Raw genomic sequence first — 23,426 nt, forward strand, 5'->3', positions numbered from 1 at the left:
CTGATCAATTTAGATAATTTATTTTATACTTTCAAGAGATTTTAAATTGTTGAGGTGAATATTGTTTGGTTAGTTAAAAACAAAACATGAAAAAGAAACCCCAATGAAACATGGCTTGGTTGTGAAAATGTACATTCATTGTAAAAGTAATGTAAAAAAAAATGTCATCCAAGACATCAGAGACATTGGGACCAAGACAATTTAAGTGAAACAACAAGAACTTCAGATTACACAAACGGGAATCAGCATTGAGTCTCATGCTTTAGAGCAGGATCGCTGCAGGGGTTAAAATGGTATTTCTCACACAGGTACTGCATGGCAAAATTGGTAAGAAGCACTCTGTGGTTTTGCTTTGACTTCAGTCAGAGCCAGTAATCAGGGCCAGAGTCTTAGCAACAGCCATACTTAGACATTATCGGAGATATGAGAACAAAGATGGTTTCGTGGTTAAGCTACTGCTCTGGGTGTCAGTTTTCAAATCATGACTTTGTCACAGGCTTCCTATGTGAGTTTGATTAAATCCCTTTATCTTTCTGCGCCTCAGTTCCCTATCTGTAAACAGCGTAATACTACTTCCTTTCTTCTACCCTTTGTCTCTCTCATTGTCTATTTAGACTGTAAGCTCCTTGGGGCAGGTACTGACTCTTATTCTGTGTCTGCACAGTGCCTAGCACAATGGGGTCGGAGCCCAGTGGGGCCTCTGGGCACTACTTTAATACAAATCAATAACAACAACAATAACAAATGGAACTGCCATTAAGAGAGAAAAGCCAGTTAAAGAGTGGGCAAAAATAAAAAGTTTCAATTTACCCAAAATGAGTCGTGATACCACAGAAAAACCTCCAGATGAGCATGGTCTCTGCTTTTTAAAGAATACTCCAGGTTTATAAACCAAAAGAAATCTTAATTATATTCATCAGAGGCTTTTAGAAATGAAGAAAAGCAAGAATACTGTACTGAACAAAACAGTGGGTGCTGGGTTCTTTTAAGGTTTGTAATTTTAGCTTTAATCCCCAGTCATAGCTAAATCAAAAGGCCTTTAAGTTGTCTTCTTGAAATGGAGAGGGAGTTTAATGCTAGTGTCCAGTGGGAAGAAACTTATTTGGAAATTGTTCTGCAGCATAATTCTCTCTCTTGGTATGCCTTAAAAACAGATCCCTGCTAATTAGAAGGGTTGGACGATATATCAATCAAGTTACCTACTTTGTAATAATCATACAATAGGCCAAGAGCAGCAGCACTGTCCTCATCTCCATTTATGCTCATCATAGCCTTGGTAGCTGCTGTTAGGGGATTTTCCAGGTACGACTTCCAGGCTTCATCTTCACTTGTGTAGGCTCGTCTGGTATTGAATGGTGTCTCATTTGGTACTAAGGCCACAAGGCGTTTGTTACTGTAAAAACACAAGGCACGCAATGGTAATTCACCAGAGATTTTTCCTTTCAGATCCACAAATCACCTTACAATTTTCTATTGCATAATCTTTTCAAGAGAGGATGAGTAAAAATAAGACAAAATGGAGTAAAATTGATCTAACAGTGTCAAGCCAAGATTGGGGTCCCAAACTTGCTGTTAAAACATGCATCAATACTAGATAGATATCCTCAGACCTTAACGATATGTATCTATGCATCCAGAAGACTAAACTGGTGTGCATCTGCAGCCCGATGATTTGTGTGCATTGTTTTCCTCACTCTGTACAATGTATATTGGTGTATCTGTTAAAATAATTTTCAAATTGTTGTAAAACAACAGGTAATATTGTTCCATTTAAGAAATATGCCTGTTTTATAGCAGAACTATTTTTCTCCCTTCTTGCTTATTTGGAAGGTAATTTGACAGTGATTTCAGATTGCCTTTCAATAATTGGGGCATCTCTTGTCCAATGGGGTGGAAGTTAGGAGACCTGGATTCTATTCCCACACTTGCCACTGACCTACTGTGGGCAAATCGTTTAACCTCTCTGAGCCTCAGGCATTGTATATGCAGGGGACTTCAGCCTCCAGTACAGCTGTAAACCCTTGCCATAGACAGGCGAAACCACTATAAGCTATGATTTGCACAAGTGTAGTTTGCCCTTTCTTGAAACTGGGAACCTGTGTGAATCATGGCATTATAGTGGGTTTGCCCACAGACATCATGGGTTTGCATTGATGCAACTACACTGATGGCTGACTACCAAGAGCTGAAATCTCCATTGAAGACAAAGCCTCAGTTACTGGAAATGGAAATAACAATGACCACCTTTATAATCTGCTTTGTGATCCAACAGATATACAGCTATATAAATGCAAAGTATAATAACTACACAAAAATCAGAAGTAACCCAGGGGGGAAGTGTTTTATCTGGATTGAAAGGCGGATAATCCCATTGTTCATTGGAAGCACTGAGTCAGTTTGATTGTTCAAACTATGCACCTGATTAAATCTTTTTTAAACATTTCCTTTTAAAAAAATGTATCAGCTCTCCGAGGAAGAATCAAATTGGATAAAAATGACTTAGAATTGAATGTGCTCTCTTCATTTGCCAGCCTATTTACATGACTAGCCTGCCTTATGAAGTTTTTTTTAAAAAATTCCTTACAATCTTTTACATTTATGTAAAACTGCTCATTTTAGATGTGTTGGTTCTCCTCTAATTACCATTGGCCTAATCCTACAGTTCTTAAGCAGGAAAAACTTTAATTGAAGTTAGGGTATGTCTACACTGTGACGTTGTCGACAAAACTTTTGTCTTTCACGGGTATTTATAAAAAGCCCCCCCCCCCCCGTGAAAGACAAAAGTTTTGCCAACGCAAGTGGCGGTGTGAATGCAGCTTTGTCGGCAGGAGCGCTCTCCTACTGACAAAGCTACTGCAGCTCGCGGGGCTGGAAGTATTTTGTCTGCAAAAGTGCCGACAAAATACCGATAGAGAGCATTCACACACGCTGACTTTTAGCGACAAGGCTGTCACTAAAAGCTGAGTAGTGTAGACAAGCCCTTAGTGGGACTTCTGTTAACACAAACACTGTGCAATCTAGTCCTATATTTGAATTGAGAAATAGGAGACAATAAAGGTCAAACTGAATTCAAAATCAAAATAAGTGCTTCCCTTCCCTTTACTCCCCTGGGACATGCCCTGAACCACAATTTTACAGTTACAGTGAATCCTACTGTGAATTTACTGATAAGCACAAACTTCACATTGAACGCTACTGATGGTTGAACGGGCTTTGTAAAGTGCATTTTCTTGTTGAATAATTAAGGATTTTGGGGGGTAGAGATTATCGTCTCTCCAGAACACAGCCCTGTTTGCATGTTACTTTGTTTAACGAAAAACAAAATAATCAGCCAGTACATGGATCAAAATTTTATGAGCTGCAAGAGAGAGCATTTCATAACTTCATTACACAAATAACCAAAATAATGATCTCCGATTATTTTTTCCTTCTGGTTAAAAAATCTTGACTTTAAGATCCTCCTTTCCTTTTTGAACTGCCTTTCCACCATCATCTGGCCTTTTGCACTATTTTAGGGCTTCCCCCTCTCATTTCCATATGTATAATTGGGTACTACAGCTACAGTGAGGGAAAATAAAGCATTTATTTATAATACAAGAGATAGATGTAAGGAACTGCAAGGCCTGTTTTCCTTTTCAGCTTTGTATTGTTAGTGACCCGCAACTCAGGTTTGCAATAACCTCCTTCTTTGTGCTTAAGAGGTGATTGAAACCTTGTTCCCGCCCTGGAAGAGCCACTTCTCTCCAGCTAAGAGGTAATTATTCCCTTCAGATTCTTCTTTCCTGAACAAAGCTCTCCTTTAACTAAACACATGATGGTTTTATGACATGGGCAACTGCCCATTGTGAGCAGCATCAACACCACATACATTCTCCTCTGCAGTGATCTTAGCTCATAATCAAAAACTACAAACATTTACTCTTCTGTCCCTTGGAGCGCTTGCATTTGACAATCATAACTGACTTCATAGTGTGAGTGCTACAGGCTTATCGCAAGAATCACCTGTTTTAAATTTTAAATTTTGCGAATACAGACTAACACGGCTACTACTCTGAAACCTGTTTGAAATTGTAACACGCTTGTCTGGAGAAATGTTAAGACACCCAAACCAGAAGGAATCAGCCTCTAAGCACTCAGTCCTAGAGAGGACCCATCTTAAAGGGGTAAAAAAGGAGAGTTCTATAAGTGATATCATTTTGGAGGGTACTCAGACACTAAGGTGACAAGTGTAATTGAATTGCCTGTCAATAATTAAATAGCCTGGGGAGGTAAAAATTCATGGCAGTGGAGATCAGAAGACTAGGATTTACGGTCTTCCTTCAGATGGAATTGAACACATTTTCTCTAGATCTATGCTTTCATATTTAAAAATAAAATGCCCGTCTCCTCTGGTTATAGAGATGGCCTGCAGCATGTAAACAAAAGCACTGTCATTTTATGGAGCTTGAAAACAAACTGAAACAGTAACACTAACAGAAATAAAAACATCTTCCCTACCCTGAGCCCTGCAGTCAGCTCACAGGGGGGTTAATGCTGAGACCTAATTATCACAAGTTAAGCACTGTGAAATCATTTCAACCAATTGATTGTTGTCAGAGGAGCTAGCCATGGGCAGAATGCGGTATTAGCCCTAGTCTACACTATAGAGTTAGGTCGACATAAGGTTACATTGACCTAACTCTGTAAGTGTCTAGACTACAGGGTTGCTGCTGCTGATGTAAGTCCCCCACTACACCGACCTAATAACTCCACCTCCACAAGAGGCATAGTGCTTAGGTCAGTGTAGTTAGGGCAACACAGTGTCTGTGTAGACACTGCATTGCTTACATCGCCTGTCAGCACTGCACAGAACTCACCAATTTTTTGATGCGGAGGAAGGATGGGAGTGAGGTGGAAGGAAGGGATACAAGCTTATGAAGAACAGCAAAACTGTCACATTACTCATTGGCCAGGTTTAGTACAACAAAATGTTTACACACTGTAGCAAATTGGCTCCATGATTGTATAAGCCTAGTCTGAGGCCTTGTGTACACAGGAAAGTTGCACAACTACAACCAAAGGTATGAATTTGAACCAATAAACTTACACTGCTGCAAACCCCTATGTGAAAACTCTTATTGTAAAGGTCAACGGTGGGTTTTGCCAGTTTAGCTTAAGTAAACTTGGAATAGGTTTAAATTAAACTGAACTAGCACCTCCCCCTAAATAACTCATTTTGAGATAGTAAGTATGATTGCCACACTTCTAGGATTGTTCTGGAGTCTCCATGAATTAAAGATTAATATTTAATTAAAGATTATGTCATGTGATGAAACCTCCAGGGAGACATCCATCCAAAATTGGCAATCCTAGTATTAGGCATCTGGAGTGGCACAAGGCATTATTAATAGCAATAGCATCCCCTTCCCATCCATGTGTCTGTCTCTCTCCCGCTCCCATATTTGATTTCCTGTAAACTACTCCCCAGAGCATGGCCACCCGCATTGGGCCCACTTGGAGTTCACAAATACCATGAGATTCAGAATGTCCATAGAAACTTCATGTCACAATAACATAATTCCCCTGTTAAGCACCAAAAGCTAGGCACAGGTTGAAGAGATTGGGGCAAATGTGGAGGGTTCACTCTAATCTGTCCCATCATTGGGTTGTCCAGGCCACACTTTGCCCTCTGACTCTCCAAGAAATGCACACATCCAACATGCTTCAGATAAAGTTCCCTCATTCCTAGGATCTGGTTTCTGAAACATTACAAGAACTAAACAGTTCATCTGGCCCTCCCAGGTACAAACCATTCCTTCCCTAATAGACAGGATTTCACAATTTCCTCTATCCCTCTAGGCTAAATTCTTTCTGCACGTGGGTCATGCTAGGCACTTTTGCAGGCTCCTTCCCCAATTCCTGGCATGACTTGCCTCTCCTCAAGCCCATTTGACATGATGTTGTTTATGACTCGTCTCTAGTACATTTTCCTTCCAGTTGGCAGAGCTGTGAATATGCTCTTCTGGTCTCCTTTGAGGGGGAGCAGAACACTGGTCTGAGGTGGTTGGGTATGTTGGTAAAGAAGAAAAGGTTGCCAACAGGTGTTCTCTGGCCACTGGTTGCACTGGCAGAGCAGAAAAGGCTATAATCAGGGGGGACTAAATAACTGATTGAAATGACCAGGAAGAAAGTGTTGTGATGCACACTCTCTATGTGCACAGTCTATGTACAGTTCCTTTGTTTTCACTTTTGGCTGTACACCAGAACAGAGTTAAGTTCCTTTTCCTTGTTCTTGTTTTTGCCACTGGTACAGCTACATCAGTACATGGTGCACTGCTACCTACTCCTTTTAACTTAGGCCAAGTGAACAGGTGTAAACCAGGACTGATGCATCTTGGTGCATCTTGCTCCAGGGCCCTGCAGTCTGCTCCATGACAGCTGTACCGGAGCAAGGCCCAGTTTTGGGCCCCACACTACAAGAAGATTGTGGAAAAATTGGAAAACGTCCAGCGGAGGGCAACAAAAATGATTAGGGGACTGGAACACATGACTTATGAGGAGAGGCTGAGGGAACTGGGATTGTTTAGTCTGCGGAAGAGAAGAATGAGGGGGGATTTGATAGCTGCTTTCAACTACCTGAAAGGGGGTTCCAAAGAGGATGGATCTAGACTGTTCTCAGTGGTAGAAGAGGACAGGACAAGGAGTAATGGTCTCAAGTTGCAGTGGGGGAGGTTTAGGTTGGATATTAGGAAAAACTTTTTCACTAGGAGGGTGGTGAAACACTGGAATGCGTTACCTAGGGAGGTGGTGGAATCTCCTTCCTTAGATATTTTTAAGGTCATGCTTGACAAAGCCCTGGCTGGGATAATTTAGTTGGGGATTGGTCCTGCTTTGAGCAGGGGGTTGGACTAGATGACCTCCTGAGGTCCCTTCCAACCCTAATATTCTATGATTCTATAATTCTAAGTCACCATTTTCATTAATGTGTTTCCTCTACACCAAGAAGCTACACCAAGTGGCTAACCACCAGGCCTTTGAGTGGGGCTAGCTCGAGGGTTTCTGCTGCTCTAGGGAAACAGCCAATGTCCAACTCCTCCAGATTGGAGACACACACAGACGCAAATAGTTAGTGGACATTTTGTTGCTCCAGGCAACCACCTATTCTGTCTGTACCAGAGAGAGAGAGGCACAACTTCATGTGATTCTCCATCATTGTATGTCTTCTTAAACTTTCTTACCCCTTGGATCTATTGTGTGGTCTGAGTGGGGTTTGATTTATTCAGTGGGGCTTTGGTTGGCAAGTTGTTGGGCCTCTTAACATTGCCTATGTTTCCTGGCTATGGGTTTTGGCAGCCTCATGCTTGATTTTTATGACTAATGAAGTTAATGCCTTTGCTTAGGGCTTGTCTACATCTGAAATGTATAGCAGGTTAGTTGGAGTTATGTCGCATTAAAGTGCCTTGCATCCACAAACAAGATTATTTTGTTCTTGCGAATCATCTGTTGTTTTAATGTGTGCTATTAAGCCTGCTTTGGAAGCAGACTTACTGAGATGTGGGATGAATTTACCCACAACAAAGTAGGTGTGGCTGAATCCCCATCCCTAAGCAGCTGTTGCTCATCTACCAAGTCCTCCAACTGGTATCCCACATTGCTTTGCTGGGCACCTGGGTTAGCCCATCTGTCTACCTGTGTGTCCTTTACTACTCCATGGTCATCCCGACCAGATGTCACCTCCTTGTTTAAATGCTAGCACACAGCCAAGTTCTGACCTTTGTGAATCCAGCTTGTGGGGCATTCACATACCTGTGTTATACTCCCGATTGTTAAAGAGTCATGCCTTTTGCTTCAGTGTGGCCTCATGCTGAGGGCCTGGACTTCATTGCCTTCTGAAATCTAGCCACCACAATGCACATATGGCTGTCCAAACAAATGAAGGAAAAGGGTACAATCGGGACCTAAGCAGTGCCACAACAAGGAATTCTGGCTAGGTTAAGAGCATGCAGGACAATAACAGGACCTCTGGGAGAGCTCACAGAGTCTGCAGTTTCTCTGATGAGTTGGACTGTATATTTATGAGAGTTCCCACAACTCAGCCACTGCATTTTGTGGACACCACCAATGACACCCCTGCAACCGTCAACCATGATGAAGACCAGGAGGAGAATGACAATGAAATCCCTGATCTCACTGGGCCAGTGAACTAAGAAGCAGACACAGTCCTGGAGACCCAGGAACTGCCTGAATCACATCTGGAGAAACCATGTGGATCATGGGCAGAGCCCCAATCTGTGGAGAGAACAATTTCCAGTTATTATTCTATGATATATCAAACAGCTTAGTTCCACGGACCATCCAAGTGTCACTCCGTTGGTCTATCCTAGCCCCATGCATCTGTTGCTCAAAATGGCGGCCACACTAGAGAGAGTGTACAAACTGGTGTGTCCTTTGCATCAATTAAAAAATAAAAACAAAACAAAAAACACAACAAGCCTTAAGCTTGCTGTGTCCTGTCCACCCCCTCAACCTCCACACTATTGCTCTATTGCTCTCTCTCCTGCCTGGTCTTTCTTCCCCCACCCCCAGCCAAGATGGCAGCACCACATGGGTTAAAAAGAAGATGGTGTAAAGTAAAGGCATTTTTATTATAGTGGCAGACACAGAGAAGAAAAACACTGGAATCATGTATCTTGCTCACAGTTTCGTTAATGCCCTCAGCTTTTAGCCAACGTGCAGTATTCTGAGGTAAATCAGAAAAGTAATGGGACATAAATATATCCAAAAATAACCTTATTGTAAGGCACTATAAGGATTTCAGCTCCCTTTGGACTACTGCAGCATTCTATTTATTTTACAGGGCACTTTGTGCTGAGTCATGGGTGTTTTAAAAACAGAACCTAAGCCAAAGAGAGTGTTCTGCTTTGGCAAGAAGATTGCACAGCAATGCAGCTCTTCTCTCACTGCCCACAGTTTGTGGCTCCTTATTAGTTGTACCCCGGTTCTGTGGGCACCACCCTGATAAACAGCAGCACAGCATATTGTTTCTGCTTTGCCCATGGCCTTTTTGAACAGAATCCTTCTCTGCCTTTTGGTGACATGCCTCAAAGTAACATCCCCCAGAGTAAGGACAGCCTGCAGAGGTGCTTGTTTAATTACTCCCCTGCCTCTTCTGCACCATCTTTAGATGGCCCCCACGCCAACACCCACAGCCCACCATGTATTTATTACCCCTTTCCCCAAGTTGGCTAAACAAACCATCCCCCTCATATCATAGGCGAAGGTGTCCTATAAAAACAGAGAAGATTGTGAAGACATCCTACCATCTCCAAGCTCACCCAAGACTGGGAAGAGATTCAGGAATAGAATTCCAAAATCAAGGAAAAAGCAACATTTGGTTACTGTTGGCATGAAGACTTCAATTTGAACAGTAACTAGTTGTCCTGTTTCTCTTTTTTTTTTGTCTTGCCATAGCAGCAGACACCTTATAATGAGCAGGGATAGGGTGCTAACACTGAGTGAACATCTGTACAACCTGCATAGGAGGAAGAGGAGCTCAAGAGATGACATGGCATGACATGTTCAAAGAACATCCCAAGAGAGGGATACATGACAGAGGAGTGGAGGGAAGGATTCCTGCAGCATGACAGAAAAGGAGAAAGAAAAGGAAAGGGACATGGCTAGGTCCATATATACACAGCTGCTGCAGATGATGGAAAGGCAAACAACGGTCCTGTAGAGCTTAGTGGCTCTCGGGTCAAGGCCTAAGCCCAGAGGTGAAAGTAAGCCGGTACGCCCCGGTATGGCGTACCGGCAAGAGCCGGTGCACATACTGGGGTGGATCAGCTTCCCCGGTGCAATTTAAAGGGCCTGCGGCTCCCAGCAGCAGCTGGAGCCCCCGGCCCTTTAAATTGCTGCCAGAGCCCCGCTGGTGGAGCCCTGGTGTAGTGGTGGCGGGGCTGGGGTGGAGATTTAAAGGGCCCGAGGCGGTAGCAGCGGCCGAGTCCTGGGTCCTTTAAATCATCCCCGGAGCCCTGCTGCCACTTCCCCAGAGCTACGATGGGCTACGGTGACAATTTAAAGGGCCCAGGGCTCTGGACGCCGCTACCACCCAGGACCCTTCAAACTGTTGCCAGAGCCCCTGCCTGCCGCTGTTATCCTGGGGAGGGGGAAGGAGGCACTTGCCGGTACAGGGTGGGCCGGGGCTGGCTCTGACCCCCCCCAGACCAGCCCCCTTCCGCCCTAGGCCCCGCCCCTTCCGGGGGCCAGAGTTGGCCCCAGCCCAGCTCCGTACCTGTAAGTCCCTAGACTTACTTTCACCCCTGCCTAAGCCATAGCCTATGCACCTATGCAGCCTTCTACCTCTGAAACCTCCACATTTTGCGACACACCATTCACTGCAACAATGCCAGGAAAGAGGTCTTTTTCTAGGCAGTCTGTGGCACAAGACAAAGAAAATCATGGTCCGTGAGCCACAGGGAGATTTCCTTCTACCATCATCCCATATTCCAAGATGCAGAGAGCAGTACTGAGCGCCCTATGTATATACATTTATGACTTTGAAAGCACAAACTTATTTGCACACTATACTTTATAACTTAAAGGTTTTTTAAGTGTTTTTCAATTTACACAATCTTATGAAGCTTGAATACTTTTTTACTGATCACAACTTTCAAATTGGTGTATTTTGTTATTTATTATAAAAATTATTGAAAATGTCTTTGCATGGTTTTGCATCTAGAACAATTCATGAAAATGCATATAGCCACTGACTTAATTCATAAGAATGCCCACTTTCACATGCACTATGATAAAATCCATCCATACTCTATGTTAAAAATTCCCACATACAGTATACTAGAATCCCTATATGCAGAATGTCAAAAGCTAGCAGCACTGAACATACACATTAATACGAGCACAGTGATCCTGATTTAAGTTGTATACATAAAAAAGGCCATATTGGGTCAGACCAAAGATCAATCTAGCCCGGTATCCTGTCTTCCAACAGTGGCCAATGTTAGGTGCTTCAGAGGGAATGAACAGAACAGGCAATCATCAAGTGATCCATACCATCGCTCATTCCCAGCTTCTGGCAAACAGAGGAGAGGGACACCATCCCTGTCCATCCTGGCTAATAGCCATGCATGGACCTATCCTCCAGGAACTTATCTAGTTCTTTTTGAACCCTGTTATAGACTTGGCTTTCACAAAATCTTCTGCCAGAGTTCCATACGTTGACTGTATGTTGTGTGAAGAAATACTTCCTTTTGTTTGTTTTAAATCTGTTGCCTATTAATTTCATTTGGTGACCCCTAGTTCCTTATTTACTTTCTCCACACCAGTCATGATTTTATAGATCTCTATCATACCCCCCTTAGTTGTCTCTTTTTCAAGATGAAAAGTCCCAGTTATATTAATCTCCCCTCATATGGAAGCTGTTCCGTATCCCTAATACGTTGCCCTTTTTTTTTTTTGTTGCCCTTTTCTGAACCTTTTCCAATTCCAGTATATTCTTTTTGATATGGGGCAACCAGATCTGCACACAGCACTCTAGATGTGGGCGTACAATGGATTTATATAGAGGCATATGATATACAAACGCATAAACATTGTTCACAAGTGACCCTTACCCTCATAGTAGGAACATAATGCATCGTGGACTGTGCCCCCTCAGTAGCTGCAGCATTTCACAGAGGCATCTTCTCCGGCTGTTGAAAATGTTCACCAAGTGTGCCAACCTCCTCCTCCCATCCATCTGCAAAGCTCTCTCCCTTGCTCTCACAAAGGCTGCGCAAAAACACAGCAAGCAGCTGTCATAAGTAGCAGCTATTTCTCATCAGCCTCTAGCCTAGACATCAAACCCTTCTATCTATCTATCTATCTATCTATCTATCAATCTCCAAAATGCACACTCCGTTGTCATTCTGCAACACTCAAGGTATAGCTGATGGAGTGTCCACCCTACACAAGGCCTGATGGGGTAAATTAGGCCAATTATTGTATAGGCCACACCTGGAGAAGAGCCAGGGAGTGCTAAGACCTAATTTGCTGATGAAGTCCAGCTGGAGGAGGAGCTGTCCTGGCTTTATGAAGCAGGGAAGCTAGCAACAGATGAGGGTTGATGAGAAAGGCTGCAGTCACTCCTTGGAAGGAGGGAGGAGTGTTTGGAGGCTGCAGAGACATGTAGCCTGCACTTGCTTCCTGGGAGGAGGAATTGGTGAAGCTGACAGATCCAGAGAAGGAGGGGAGAACCAGAAGATTAGGAAAGGGCTCAGGGAAATGCAGCAAGGTATGGGGTGGAACAGGCCTTGACTGCTGAATAGAGGGTCCCTGAGCCGGAACCCAAAGTAGAGGGTGCGCCTGGGTTCCCCAGCCAGCCATTAGGGAAGTGGCAGTGGCAGGGCAGTGAACAGGAAAACTGCCTGAGCCTGTTGTAAGAGACTTTCCTACCCCAGAAAAGGGAAACCACCTAGTGACCTCATTGGAGGGCCGAGTCACAAAGGGGAGGCTGCAGTTTCTGGAGCAAGAGGGACTGCAGGATGAGACAGGATGGGTGAAGACACCACTGGAAGGGGGGCACAGCACCTGGCAGAGCTAATCCCCAGGATGGCCAGTAAGAGGCACCACCAGCAGTGAGTGCACCCTCTCACAGTATAGTTAAACAGTTTCTTTCTCCTAGCCAAGTATAGAGTAAAAGGCTTCAAAAGCCAGGGGTGCATATGGTAAAGCTGAGTGTCTAGAATGACTGGTGGAATCTTGTCCCTGGCACCAACAGAAGTTGGTCCAATAAAAGATATTACCTGGTCGCTCTCATATCCCAGGACCAACATGGCTACAGTGACACTGTAAACACCATCAATGTCCATTGACACCATGGGAGCAAAAACTCCATTTCTCATTGCAGGAAAAAACTCCAGAGATTCTAAAGATCCCGGCATCATGGACCTTTCCAGATCACCCAATGTCAATATTAGTGAATTGTTGACAGTGATCAACTAGGCTTTGCGGATCCATCAAGAAATATCCCTTCCTGTTGATTAACTCCAAGGCTGGAAGGTGAGGAGGCAAAGAATAAACACACAGGTCGTATCAATGTGCGCAGCACAATTTGGGAACCCCAAACCATGCAAACCCATCAATAACCTCCTGTGCATAGCCCAGACTGATGCCCAAGACCGTACACATCTCCATGACAATAGCCCAGACAGTTGATTTAATGACACCAAACTGCTTAGCTACTGACCAGTAGCAATCAATGGTTGTGAGCTTCCAGACAGCAGTGGCCATGCGCGTCTCCACTCTGACAAAAGCTCTCGTGTCGGTGTTCTCCCTCTGCAGCTCCAGCTCTATACAAATTTCTAGGAAAGTAACTTTTGATATCTCGAAGATATATCGCTGCTGTTAGTCATCCCAGGTCTGCATCATTATCCTGTCTCACCAGTAAGTGCTATCTGTCTGCTCCCAAAAGCAGCTCTACGTCAAGCAAAGCCACCCCAGGACGACATCTAGGAGAAATGTCTGTTCAATGTCATTCTCCTCAACATGGCCTGTGTTGCCCTGGTTCTAAAGAATACTGGATGAATTTAGATGGTGATGAATATAGTGCTCTCATATGTATCCTCTATGATGCCTGACAGCGCTTTGAAAATGGTGCTGGCTAGCCCGCAAAAGCCGGGTGGCTGATGGGATGAAATATGAGGAATCATGGTAATTATTTAGTTTGTCCGTCAGCCCCACAATTCCATTGCCTGCCAATAGATACCCCACAATGCACAGTGCGAAAAATCCCAGAATGCATACAGCACAGCTACAGAGCAATGCACCATGGGATGGCTAACAGAATGCTGAGCGTTTATTTAGAAACAAAACAGTGCTGTGTGTCCCCAAGGACACAAGGTGAAAGTACATTAACTTCAGGATAACAGTGTGATGTATAAAAACCGCTTGCACAACAGTTATTGCGGATCACTTAATGAAGATCACTTAGTGCGGATACACAAAATCTGCAACAAGTTTCAAGTACAGACTGCCCTTCTTGAGAGTTTCTCTGATATGCTGATTCTTGTTATGTGCTGTTGTGTAGTTGCTTTCTAGATGGATATGAGTAAATGTGTAGATCAACAAACCTTTCACATTTACAACTGCATTTCAAATAAATATTTGATTCAAATGATACAATATGATGCAAGTAGACTGAGACACAAGCTCAGAACTGGATATGATCTATGTGGCCGCTTGTTGCAGCTGTTAAATAAGTCACCAAACTTCTAGGCTGCAGGCAACATGCCACTATATAGAAGTGTGAAAAGATACAAAATGAGGGCTTGTCTCAACACAGACATTGTGCCAGTTTAATTTAATTTGGTTTAGTTAAACCAGTGCAATTTTTGTGTGTGGATTCTCTTACATCACTTTAAAACTGATTAGATCAGTTTAGCTTGTGCTTGTAAATTTTACAGATGTGTGAAGCTGATATAAACTAGATTTAAACCAAGGGTACACACACAAATTGCACGGGTTTAATTAAATCGGTATAAAAATCATATTTAGTTAAAACTGGTACAACTTTGTCTGTGGCTGGGGCCTTAGTTAAGGTACAAGCAAAGCCCTGCTTGAGTGACATGTAGTTAAAGGGCGGACACATTCTGAACAAATTTGAGAGTGTGGGTAAATAGCAACAAAAATTCTCTTTTGTGATAGGCCCAGTTCACAACTTTAAGATCCAGATCTAAATTTGCTCCGAGTTTGAGAGTATTTGAAACTGGAGTTCTAGTTTGTGCCAATTACAGAAATAAGCATAAGCCACAAAGTTCTGATCATTGTCCTGACCTTCCTAGAACTTGAAGAGATTTGAATTGAGAATTCTAGCTCAGCCCAAACTCGACTCACACTATATTTTTGTGGGCAGGAGGTGAAGAATAAAATATACCACTGTCTCATCGTGACTTTTTAATTTATTGAATAGATATGTTAGAATCCAGAGAACTTGTCCCAGAAATTACAGTTTAATAGTCAGTAGAATCAGGGCTTCAATTAGATGGCAGTGTCCAAAGTTATAAAGAAACATAAGAATTTCCGTTCTCAAATAAGAAAAAGGTCTATCTAGTCAGATGGATGTGTTTCTAGTAATGGAAAATACTAAAGCTTCAGAGGAAGACATAAAGTCCTTGTAATACACTTCACCCCAACCCTGAAAACATGTATGCACACAAATAACTTCAAAGTAGAGTAAAATACAAGTGTTTAGACTACTTGGAAACTACAGGTAAGAAGATACCAGACCTCTGGCCCAATCGGCAGTTCTTCCTCAATCAAACAACACTCCCATTGAACGTAATGGGAGTTTGCCTGCTAAGGAGTGCTAGTTTGGGACTCTTTTGTAATTCTAGGTAATTTTTTCTTTTTCAGTATAATGACAAATCTCAACAAGATCAAACACGCTGAATGACTAAAAGCAATTATATTGCCTACACTAATCTCTGAGGCAAAGTAAAGTATATTGCAAACATGGATATGTTATTAAATGTGTCAACGTCAGCTATAGAAAAGTATTTGACACAGAAAGGAAGGATAAAAAATATATAGTAAAACCTGAACTAAGGTCCACCTCTAATAATCAGTTTCCTGTCTTAAGCAAAGACTTTAAAGTATCTCTGTGGTTTCAAATACAGTTTTGTTTGACTTAGTTAAAAACAATTTCTATTACGCAACCAATTTTTGTTGACCTTTGGGTAGTTACAGAAGGAAGGTTTCACTGTATTAAGTGGGACAAGATTATGTGGCATACCTTCAAAGAACTGGAGGACTTTCTGGATTTGCACTGTGGTCTTGATTCAAGGCCTAATTAAATCAACAGGAATATTTCCCTTTATATAAATGGGCTTTGTATCAGGACCTGTATTCGGGTCTGTCTCTGTATTTTGATTCTTTTAACAGGAAATATCATATGAGATTGTTTATCAGACCTCTCTGTGCAGGTGGCCCCCCAGCACTTCTTTAATCTCCAAGTAGCAATGACAAAGCTTCTTGGACTTGCTGCATTTTAAGGCTTGTTCCTACAGCTCTGGTTCACTCAACACTCTCACTGAAGTTAATAGGAATGCAATAATTATAGCATCAGCAATGCAGATCACTAAAGAGACTTTCTATTCTGAAGATGAAACAATCATATGGAAAGCACAGATGCAATAGTCCTAACCTCTTTTGAGCCATGACTTCTCACAATGGAAAAGGGGCATATTATCATAAAATCTTAGTTTATTTCAAACATAAAATAGATACATTCTTTTACTAGGGACAGAATTGCATTCTACTACTACTAGGGAAAATAGCAAGTCTGTAAGTGAGTCTCTCATTTGAGGCAATAGTTATTAGGAATATATTCACAAATTACAGGGATGTAGCAATATTTGATTTCTCCACAGTTCAAACACTCTTAATATGGTTTAATTAGTCACTCTTTCAGAAGGAAGATTTATCTTCCTCTTTACATATTTGATATTGTTAGAGAAAAGAAGGATTGTGTACCGAATCTGTTGGGAGATCAGAGCTAGTTAGTTATTGCTGTTGGCTGTTCTCTGCTGATTAGCTGTTACTCTTCCAGTCATTGATTAGAAGCCTATCATATAGATTCCAAAGCCAGCAGGGACCACTGTGATTATCGAAGCCAACCTCCTTTGTAGCACAGACCATAGCGTGTCCCCACAATAATTCCTATGGAGTATCTTTTAGAAAAATATCTAATGCTTATTTTAAAATTGCCAATGATGGAGATTCCAGCATAACCTTTGGTAAATGTTCCAATGCTTAATTACCCTCACTGTTAAAAATTTATACCTTATTTCCACTCTAAATTTGTCTCACTTCCATTTCCAGCCATTGGATTGTTATACCTTTCTCTGTTATACTGAAGAGTCCATTACCAAAGAGTTGTTTCCTATGTAGGTACTTATAGACTGTAATCAAGTCACAGCTTAACCTTCTCTATGTTAAACTAAATAGATTGAGCTCTTTGAGTCTATCACTTTAAGGCATGTTTTCTATTCCTTTAGCGAGACAAGGTGGGTGAGGTAATATCTTTTATTGAACCAACTTCTGTTGGTGAGAGAGAGAAGCTTTCGAGCTTACACAGAGCTCTTTGTCTCTCTCACCAACAGAAGTTGGTCCAATAAGAGATATGACCTCGCCTACCTTGTCTTGCTAATATCCTGGGACCAACACAACTACAACAATACTTCTAACCCTTTATCATTGTTATGGCTCTTCTCTGAACCCCTCCATTTATAACATCCTTCTTGAATTGTGGACACCAGAACTGGACACAGTGTTCCAGCAGTGGTCATACCAGTACCGAATACAGAGGTAAAATAATGTCTTTATTTCTATTCAAGATTTGCTTGTTTATGCATCCAAGGATTGCATTAGCCCTTTTGGGGTGTCACTCTGGGAGCTCATGTTCAGCTGATTTCATCTACCATTACCCTCAAATCGTATTAGGCACTGCTTTTTCAGAGGGGCATTAGTAAGCTAACGGATTCATACAGTGGTGAATCCCAGAATCTTGGTGAATGTTTGCAAGTTTTATTTTGAGCAATATAAGACAGCCCAGACCATCTTCTCCATGACTACTGGAGAACATGATACAAGCAAAGGACTCTCCAATAGTGCACTGAATTGATATTTTTCAAAAGACATCTAGTGTCAACTGGTTTCAGGTGATTTCACATTCAGATACTCCATCCATAGCAATGGTGATGAGGTTTTTAATGTGGCCAGGGTAAGAGCACATCCCCACCGGCCTGCCTCCACAATCCTTCCCCAGTGCAGAGTGGGCAGGTGACCATTCCAATCAAGGTTTCTTCTTTCTTCCGCAGTAACAACTGGCTTTCAGAAGTATTCCCTCCATATTTGAGCTTTCATTTTAGGTGGGGCCCTCAATCTCCAGCCCTATGAAGGGGCACAGGTGTAACAATAAAATATGCCTTAGGTTATAATTAAGGCTACGTTTTAGTCATGGGTATTTTTAGTAAAAGTGATAGACAGGTCACAGGCAGTAAACAAAAATTCACAGCCTGTGACCAGTCCATGACTTTTACTATATACCCCGAACTAAAACTTGGGCCAAGGCCATGGTTGCTTGGGGGGCAGGGAAGGGGAGGCAGTCCGGGGGAGCCGCAGGTGATGTGGGATGGCCTAGAACCCCCACTAGTGCTGGGGGAGAGGTGGGTGATGGCGTGCAGCCCAGCACCCCCGCTGGTGCTGGGAAGGGGACAGGTGGTGGGCAGTCCAGGACCCCCGCTGGTGCTGGGAGAGAGGGTCTGGTGGTGGGTCACAGCCCAGGATCCGCACTGGTGCTAGGGGGGAGGGGACAGCAGGACCCCTGCTGGGAGTGAGTGAGGGAACGGTTGGCAGAGCTGGCAGGCTCCCTCCCTGGCCCCTCTGCCTAGAAACTGCAGGGACATGCCAGTGGGAGCCAGGGAGCCCTCCCCCATCCCCCAGGTAAGCACCTCCATGCACCCCAACCCCTGCCCTAACCCTGAGCCCCCTCCCACAGACCCAAACTGCTGCTGCTGGCCCAGACGCTGCCTGAGCCAGCACCAACTGCTGCAGAAGTCACAGAGATCACGGAACATCACGGACTCCATGACTTCCATGACCTCCATGACAGACAAGCAACCTTAATCATAATGTGTCTGTGTTAACTAACTTTATTCTTAGCAAGCAAATCTATGTTTGAAAATTCTGTACATTCCTCAGAATAGCAACCATTCATCTGCTTGCTTCCGTGACACAAAGTCAGAGACTTTTCAAGGGACACTGAAATAGATAAGAGCAACATTTTGAAAAATGCAGGTACTGAACACCTGCACCTCTCATTGGCTTCTCTTGGAGTTGCTGGATGCTCACCACTTGAAAATCAGGCCCAACTATGTCTTACGCAGGGGCATTTGAGGCATTCAAAACTAGTGGATACCTTTGAAAATATAGCCTAAATAAATATTTAATAGATGAGTAACAGGTAATCTTATATAGTAGAACCTCAGGGTTACAAACACCAGAGTTACAAGCTGACTGGTCAACCACACACCTCATTTGGAACCAGAACTACGCAATCAGGCAGCAGCAGAGACCAAAACAAAAGCAAATACAGTACAGCATTGTGTTAAAAGTAAACTACTAAAAAAATAAAGAGAAAGTTTAAAAAAAAAGATTTGACAAGGTAAGGGAACTAACTGTTTCTGCACCTGTTTCCTTTAAATTCATATGGTTAAAAGCAGCATTTTTCTTCTGCATAGTAAAGTTTCAAAGGAGTATTAAGCCAATGTTTAGTACTAAACTTCTGAAAGAACAACCATAATGTTTTGTTCAGAGTTACGAATATTTCAGAGTTACGAACAAAACCTCCATTCCCAAGGTGTTCGTAACTCTGAGATTCTACTGTAACAGCTCGAGACCAATTTAAGACTTGGGCCTTATATGGAAAGGATTACAACTTGCCAGGAGAGAGATTCAACAGATCAGAAATAAAGGCTGAGATAATCATACTGTTAAACTTCCTAACTTAACTATGACAAAGGGAACAAATAAAACAAAATACCCTTAGATACAGTCACTCAGGAAGGAACATGAGAAGGTCTTTCTGCTAAGCCGTAAAGAGTGCAAGGAAAGCTTCAGACATCCAAACCATGAAATACTAAACTATACACCATCAGTCTGCCCAGCTCTAGGGTTGGCACAAAGACAAAGGGGAGGCAGCTTGTCTCCCCAGTTCAAGGGCTGCTGGGGCTGTATCAGGCCCCAGTCTAGTGCCACAGTCCTTATGGGCTTTGGGGCAGAAGGCTATAACTAGGGCACCAGGGGGACCCAGCTCTGCCTCCACTTGCCCCAGGCCCTTTCTAGCAGGGGCTGTGTGTCTGGCCAAAGGGGACACTGCACAAATGGTATTCATCATGCCTGCCTTATATTTGGCCTACAGCCCTGCTGCACTGGCTATGGAGTAATAGGGCAACAATTAATCTGCCCCTATGAACCAGTTAAATCCCATGAAAACTGAGGCCAGCATTATTCAATATCACTAGTGCACTTAATATCACTGGTCTGAAGATCTAGGAATTATATATTAAATTATATATTCTGCAGCAAGAAAATATTAATACTAAAAGGTTTTAATTTATTAATGTAGAGGAAAATCCTGGAATCTGTGCACAGTGCAAATAAAGACACTGTGCAAAGGGGTGCTCCATGGCAGCTGGGGGAATAGAAATCCCCCCCAGGCCACACAGCAACCACTGCTGTTGGCCCTTCTGGCTGGTAAAAGTATGTGTACTGTTTCTTTAAATATGCAGAAGGAAGCCCGGTAGGACAGGATCTAGACAGAAGGGTACAATGAAGCAGAGAGAGAGAGAAAATTTTCAGGAATAATACTGGGTTTTTTTCTTCTTGTAAAAATGTTTCTTGTTCAGTGTTAGAATCAAATGACTGATTATTTACTGTTATCACATGACTGCTGGTATACACCTTCCCTTAAGAGAGAGTAGCTACTGGAGCCATATAGAATAGTTGTGAATCCACTGGATCCGCTTCTCCCATGAAACTCAATTGAACACTGAGGTGCCTGATGTGCCCAAGTCGCTGTGCTGCAGAGATTCTGTAGACCCTCTGCATGGGCCATGCAAATCCTACACATAAGAACGGCCATACTGGGTCAGACCAAAGGTCCATCTAGCCCAGTATCCTGTCTTCCGACAGTGGCCAATGCCACGTGCCCAAGAGGGAATGAACAGAACAGGTAATCATCAAGTGATCCGTCCCCTGTCGCCCGTTCCCAGCTTCTGGCAAACAGAGGCTAGGGACACCATCCATTGCCCATCCTGCTTAACAACAATTGATGGACCTATGCTCCATGAACTTATCTAGTTCTTTTTTGAACCCTGGCCTTTTTTGAAGTCTGGCCTTCACAACATCCTCTGGTAAAGAGTTCCACAGGTTGATTGCATTGTCCGAAAAAATATTTCCTTTTGTTTGTTTTAAACCTGCTGCCTATTAATTTCATTTGGTGACCCCCTAGTTCTTGTGTTAAGAGACGGAGTAAATAACACTTCCTTATTTACTTTATCCACCCCCGTCGTGATTTTAAAGATCTCTATCAGATCCCCGCTTAGTCGTCTTTTTTCCAAGCTGAAAAGTTCCATTCTTATTAATCTCTCCTCATATGGCAAACACGCCATACCCCTATTCATTTTTATTGCCCTTTTCTAAACCTTTTCGAATTCCAGTATATCTTTTTTGAGATGGGGCAACCACATCTGCACACAGTATTCAAGATGTGGGAATACCATGGATTTATATAGAGGCAATATGATATTTTCTATCTTATTATCAAACCCTTTCTTAATAATTACCAACATTCTGTTCACTTTTTTGACTGCCGCTGCACATTGAGTGGGTGTTTTCAGAGAACTATCCACAATGACTCCAAGATCTCTTTCTTGAATGGTAACAGCTAATTTGGACCCCATCATTTTATACGTATAGTTGGGATTATGTTTTCCGATGTGCATCACTTTGCATTTATCAACACTGAATTTCATCTGCCATTTTGTTGCCCAGTAACCCAGTTTTGAGAGATCCTTTTGTAGCTCTTTGCAGTCTGCCTGGGACTTAACTATCTTGAGTAGTTTTGTATCATTTGCAAATTTTGCCACCTCACTGTTTACCCCTTTTTCCAGATCATTTATGAATGTTGAATAGGACTGGGCCCAGTATAGACATCTGTGGGACACCACTATTAACCTCTCTCCATTCTGAAAACTAACCATTTATTCCTATCCTTTGTTTCCTATCTTTTAACCAGTTACCATGAGAGAACCTTCCCTCTTATCCCATGACTGCATACTTTTCTTAATAGCTTTTGGTGAGGGACCTTGTCAAAGGCTTTCTGAAAATCTAAATACACTATATCCACTGGATCCCTCTTGTCCACATGCTTGCTGACCCCCTCAACGAATTCTAGTAGATTAGTGAGGCACAATTTCCCTTTACAAAAACCATGTTAACTATTCCCCAACAAATTATGTTCATTTATGTGTCAGACAATTTTGTTCTTGACTATAGTTTCAACCAGTTTGTCCGGTACTGAAGTCAGGCTTACCGGACTGTAAATGCTGGGGTCACCTCTGGAGCCCTTTTTAAAAATTGGCATCACATTAGCTATCCTCCAGTCATTTGGTACAGAAGCTGATTTAAATGATAGGTTACAGACTACAGTTAGTAGTCCTGCAATTTTACATTTGAGTTCCTTCAGAACTCTTGGGTGAATACCACCTGGTCCTGGTGACTTATTATTGTTTAGTTTATCAATTTGTTCCAAAACCTCCTCTAATGATACCTCAATCTGGGACCGTTCTTCAGATTTGTCATTTAAAAAGAATGACTCAGGTTTGGAAACCTCCCACACATCCTCAACCGTGAAGACCGATGCAAAGAATTCATTTAGTTTCTCCGCAATGGCCTTATCGTCCTCGAGTGCTCCTTTAGCATCTCGATCGTCCAGGGGCCCCAATGGTTGTTTAGCAGGCTTCCTGCTTCTGATGTACTTACAAAAAAAGAAAAGGAGTACTTGTGGCACCTTAGAGACTAACCAATTTATTTGAGCATAAGCTTTCGTGAGCTACAGCTCACTTCGGCTGTAGCTCACGAAAACTTATGCTCAAATAAATTGGTTAGTCTCTAAGGTGCCACAAGTACTCCTTTTCTTTTTGCGAATACAGACTAATACAGCTGCTACTCTGAAATCTTACCAAAAAATGTTACTATTACTTTTTGAATCTTGGGTTAGCTGTTCTTAAAATTCTTTTTTGGCCTTCCTAATTATATTTTTACACTTTATTTGCCAGAGTTTATGCTCGTTTCTATTTTCCTCACTAGGATGTAACTTCCACCAACCGTCCTCACTCCTGCTACACAGAAGAAGGAATAGTGCATTTTTTTCATAGGTATTTTATCCCAAAATATTAATATTACAAAACCAATAAAAATTTAATTTAAACTGACAGGAATTAATTGACATCATAATAATGAACAGCTCTATCTTGTTTTGCCCCTGGGAGATATATAGAGAGATATAGATATAAGATATAGATGTATAAAGTAAAGGGTGATGCCACATGGAGATAACGCAGGTTAGGTTTTAATTAGATAAAATTATATACTGAATATATTAAAACAAAATTGACAGACTTCCTTCACAAAAAAAAATTCTTTATTCAGCTGTGTCATAGAATCATAGAATCTCAGGGTTGGAAGGGACCTCAGGAGGTCATCTAGTCCAACCCTCTGCTCAAAGCAGGACCAAACCCAACTAAATCATCCCAGTTAGGGCTTTGTCAAGCCAGGGCTTAAAAACCTCTAAGGAAGGAGATTCCACCACCTCCCTAGGTAACCCATTC

The 23,426-nt window shown here is 42.4% G+C and overlaps 1 protein-coding gene across 4 annotated transcripts in view; it reads right to left on the bottom strand.

The window, feature by feature from the left end:
* The window catches only part of GRHL2 (grainyhead like transcription factor 2), a 103,144-nt gene that overhangs the window by 76,607 nt on the left and 3,111 nt on the right, over positions 1-23,426 (bottom strand). For all 4 annotated transcript variants that reach the window (XM_073330421.1, XM_073330420.1, XM_073330419.1 and 1 more), the window contains exon 2: positions 1,204-1,393. In XM_073330421.1, coding sequence (XP_073186522.1) covers positions 1,204-1,393 — 190 coding nt within the window. The remainder of the gene's footprint in view (positions 1-1,203; positions 1,394-23,426) is intronic.

This window comes from Lepidochelys kempii, chromosome 2 (genome assembly GCF_965140285.1).
Source record: "Lepidochelys kempii isolate rLepKem1 chromosome 2, rLepKem1.hap1, whole genome shotgun sequence".
NCBI classification, from domain to species: Eukaryota; Metazoa; Chordata; order Testudines; family Cheloniidae; genus Lepidochelys; species Lepidochelys kempii.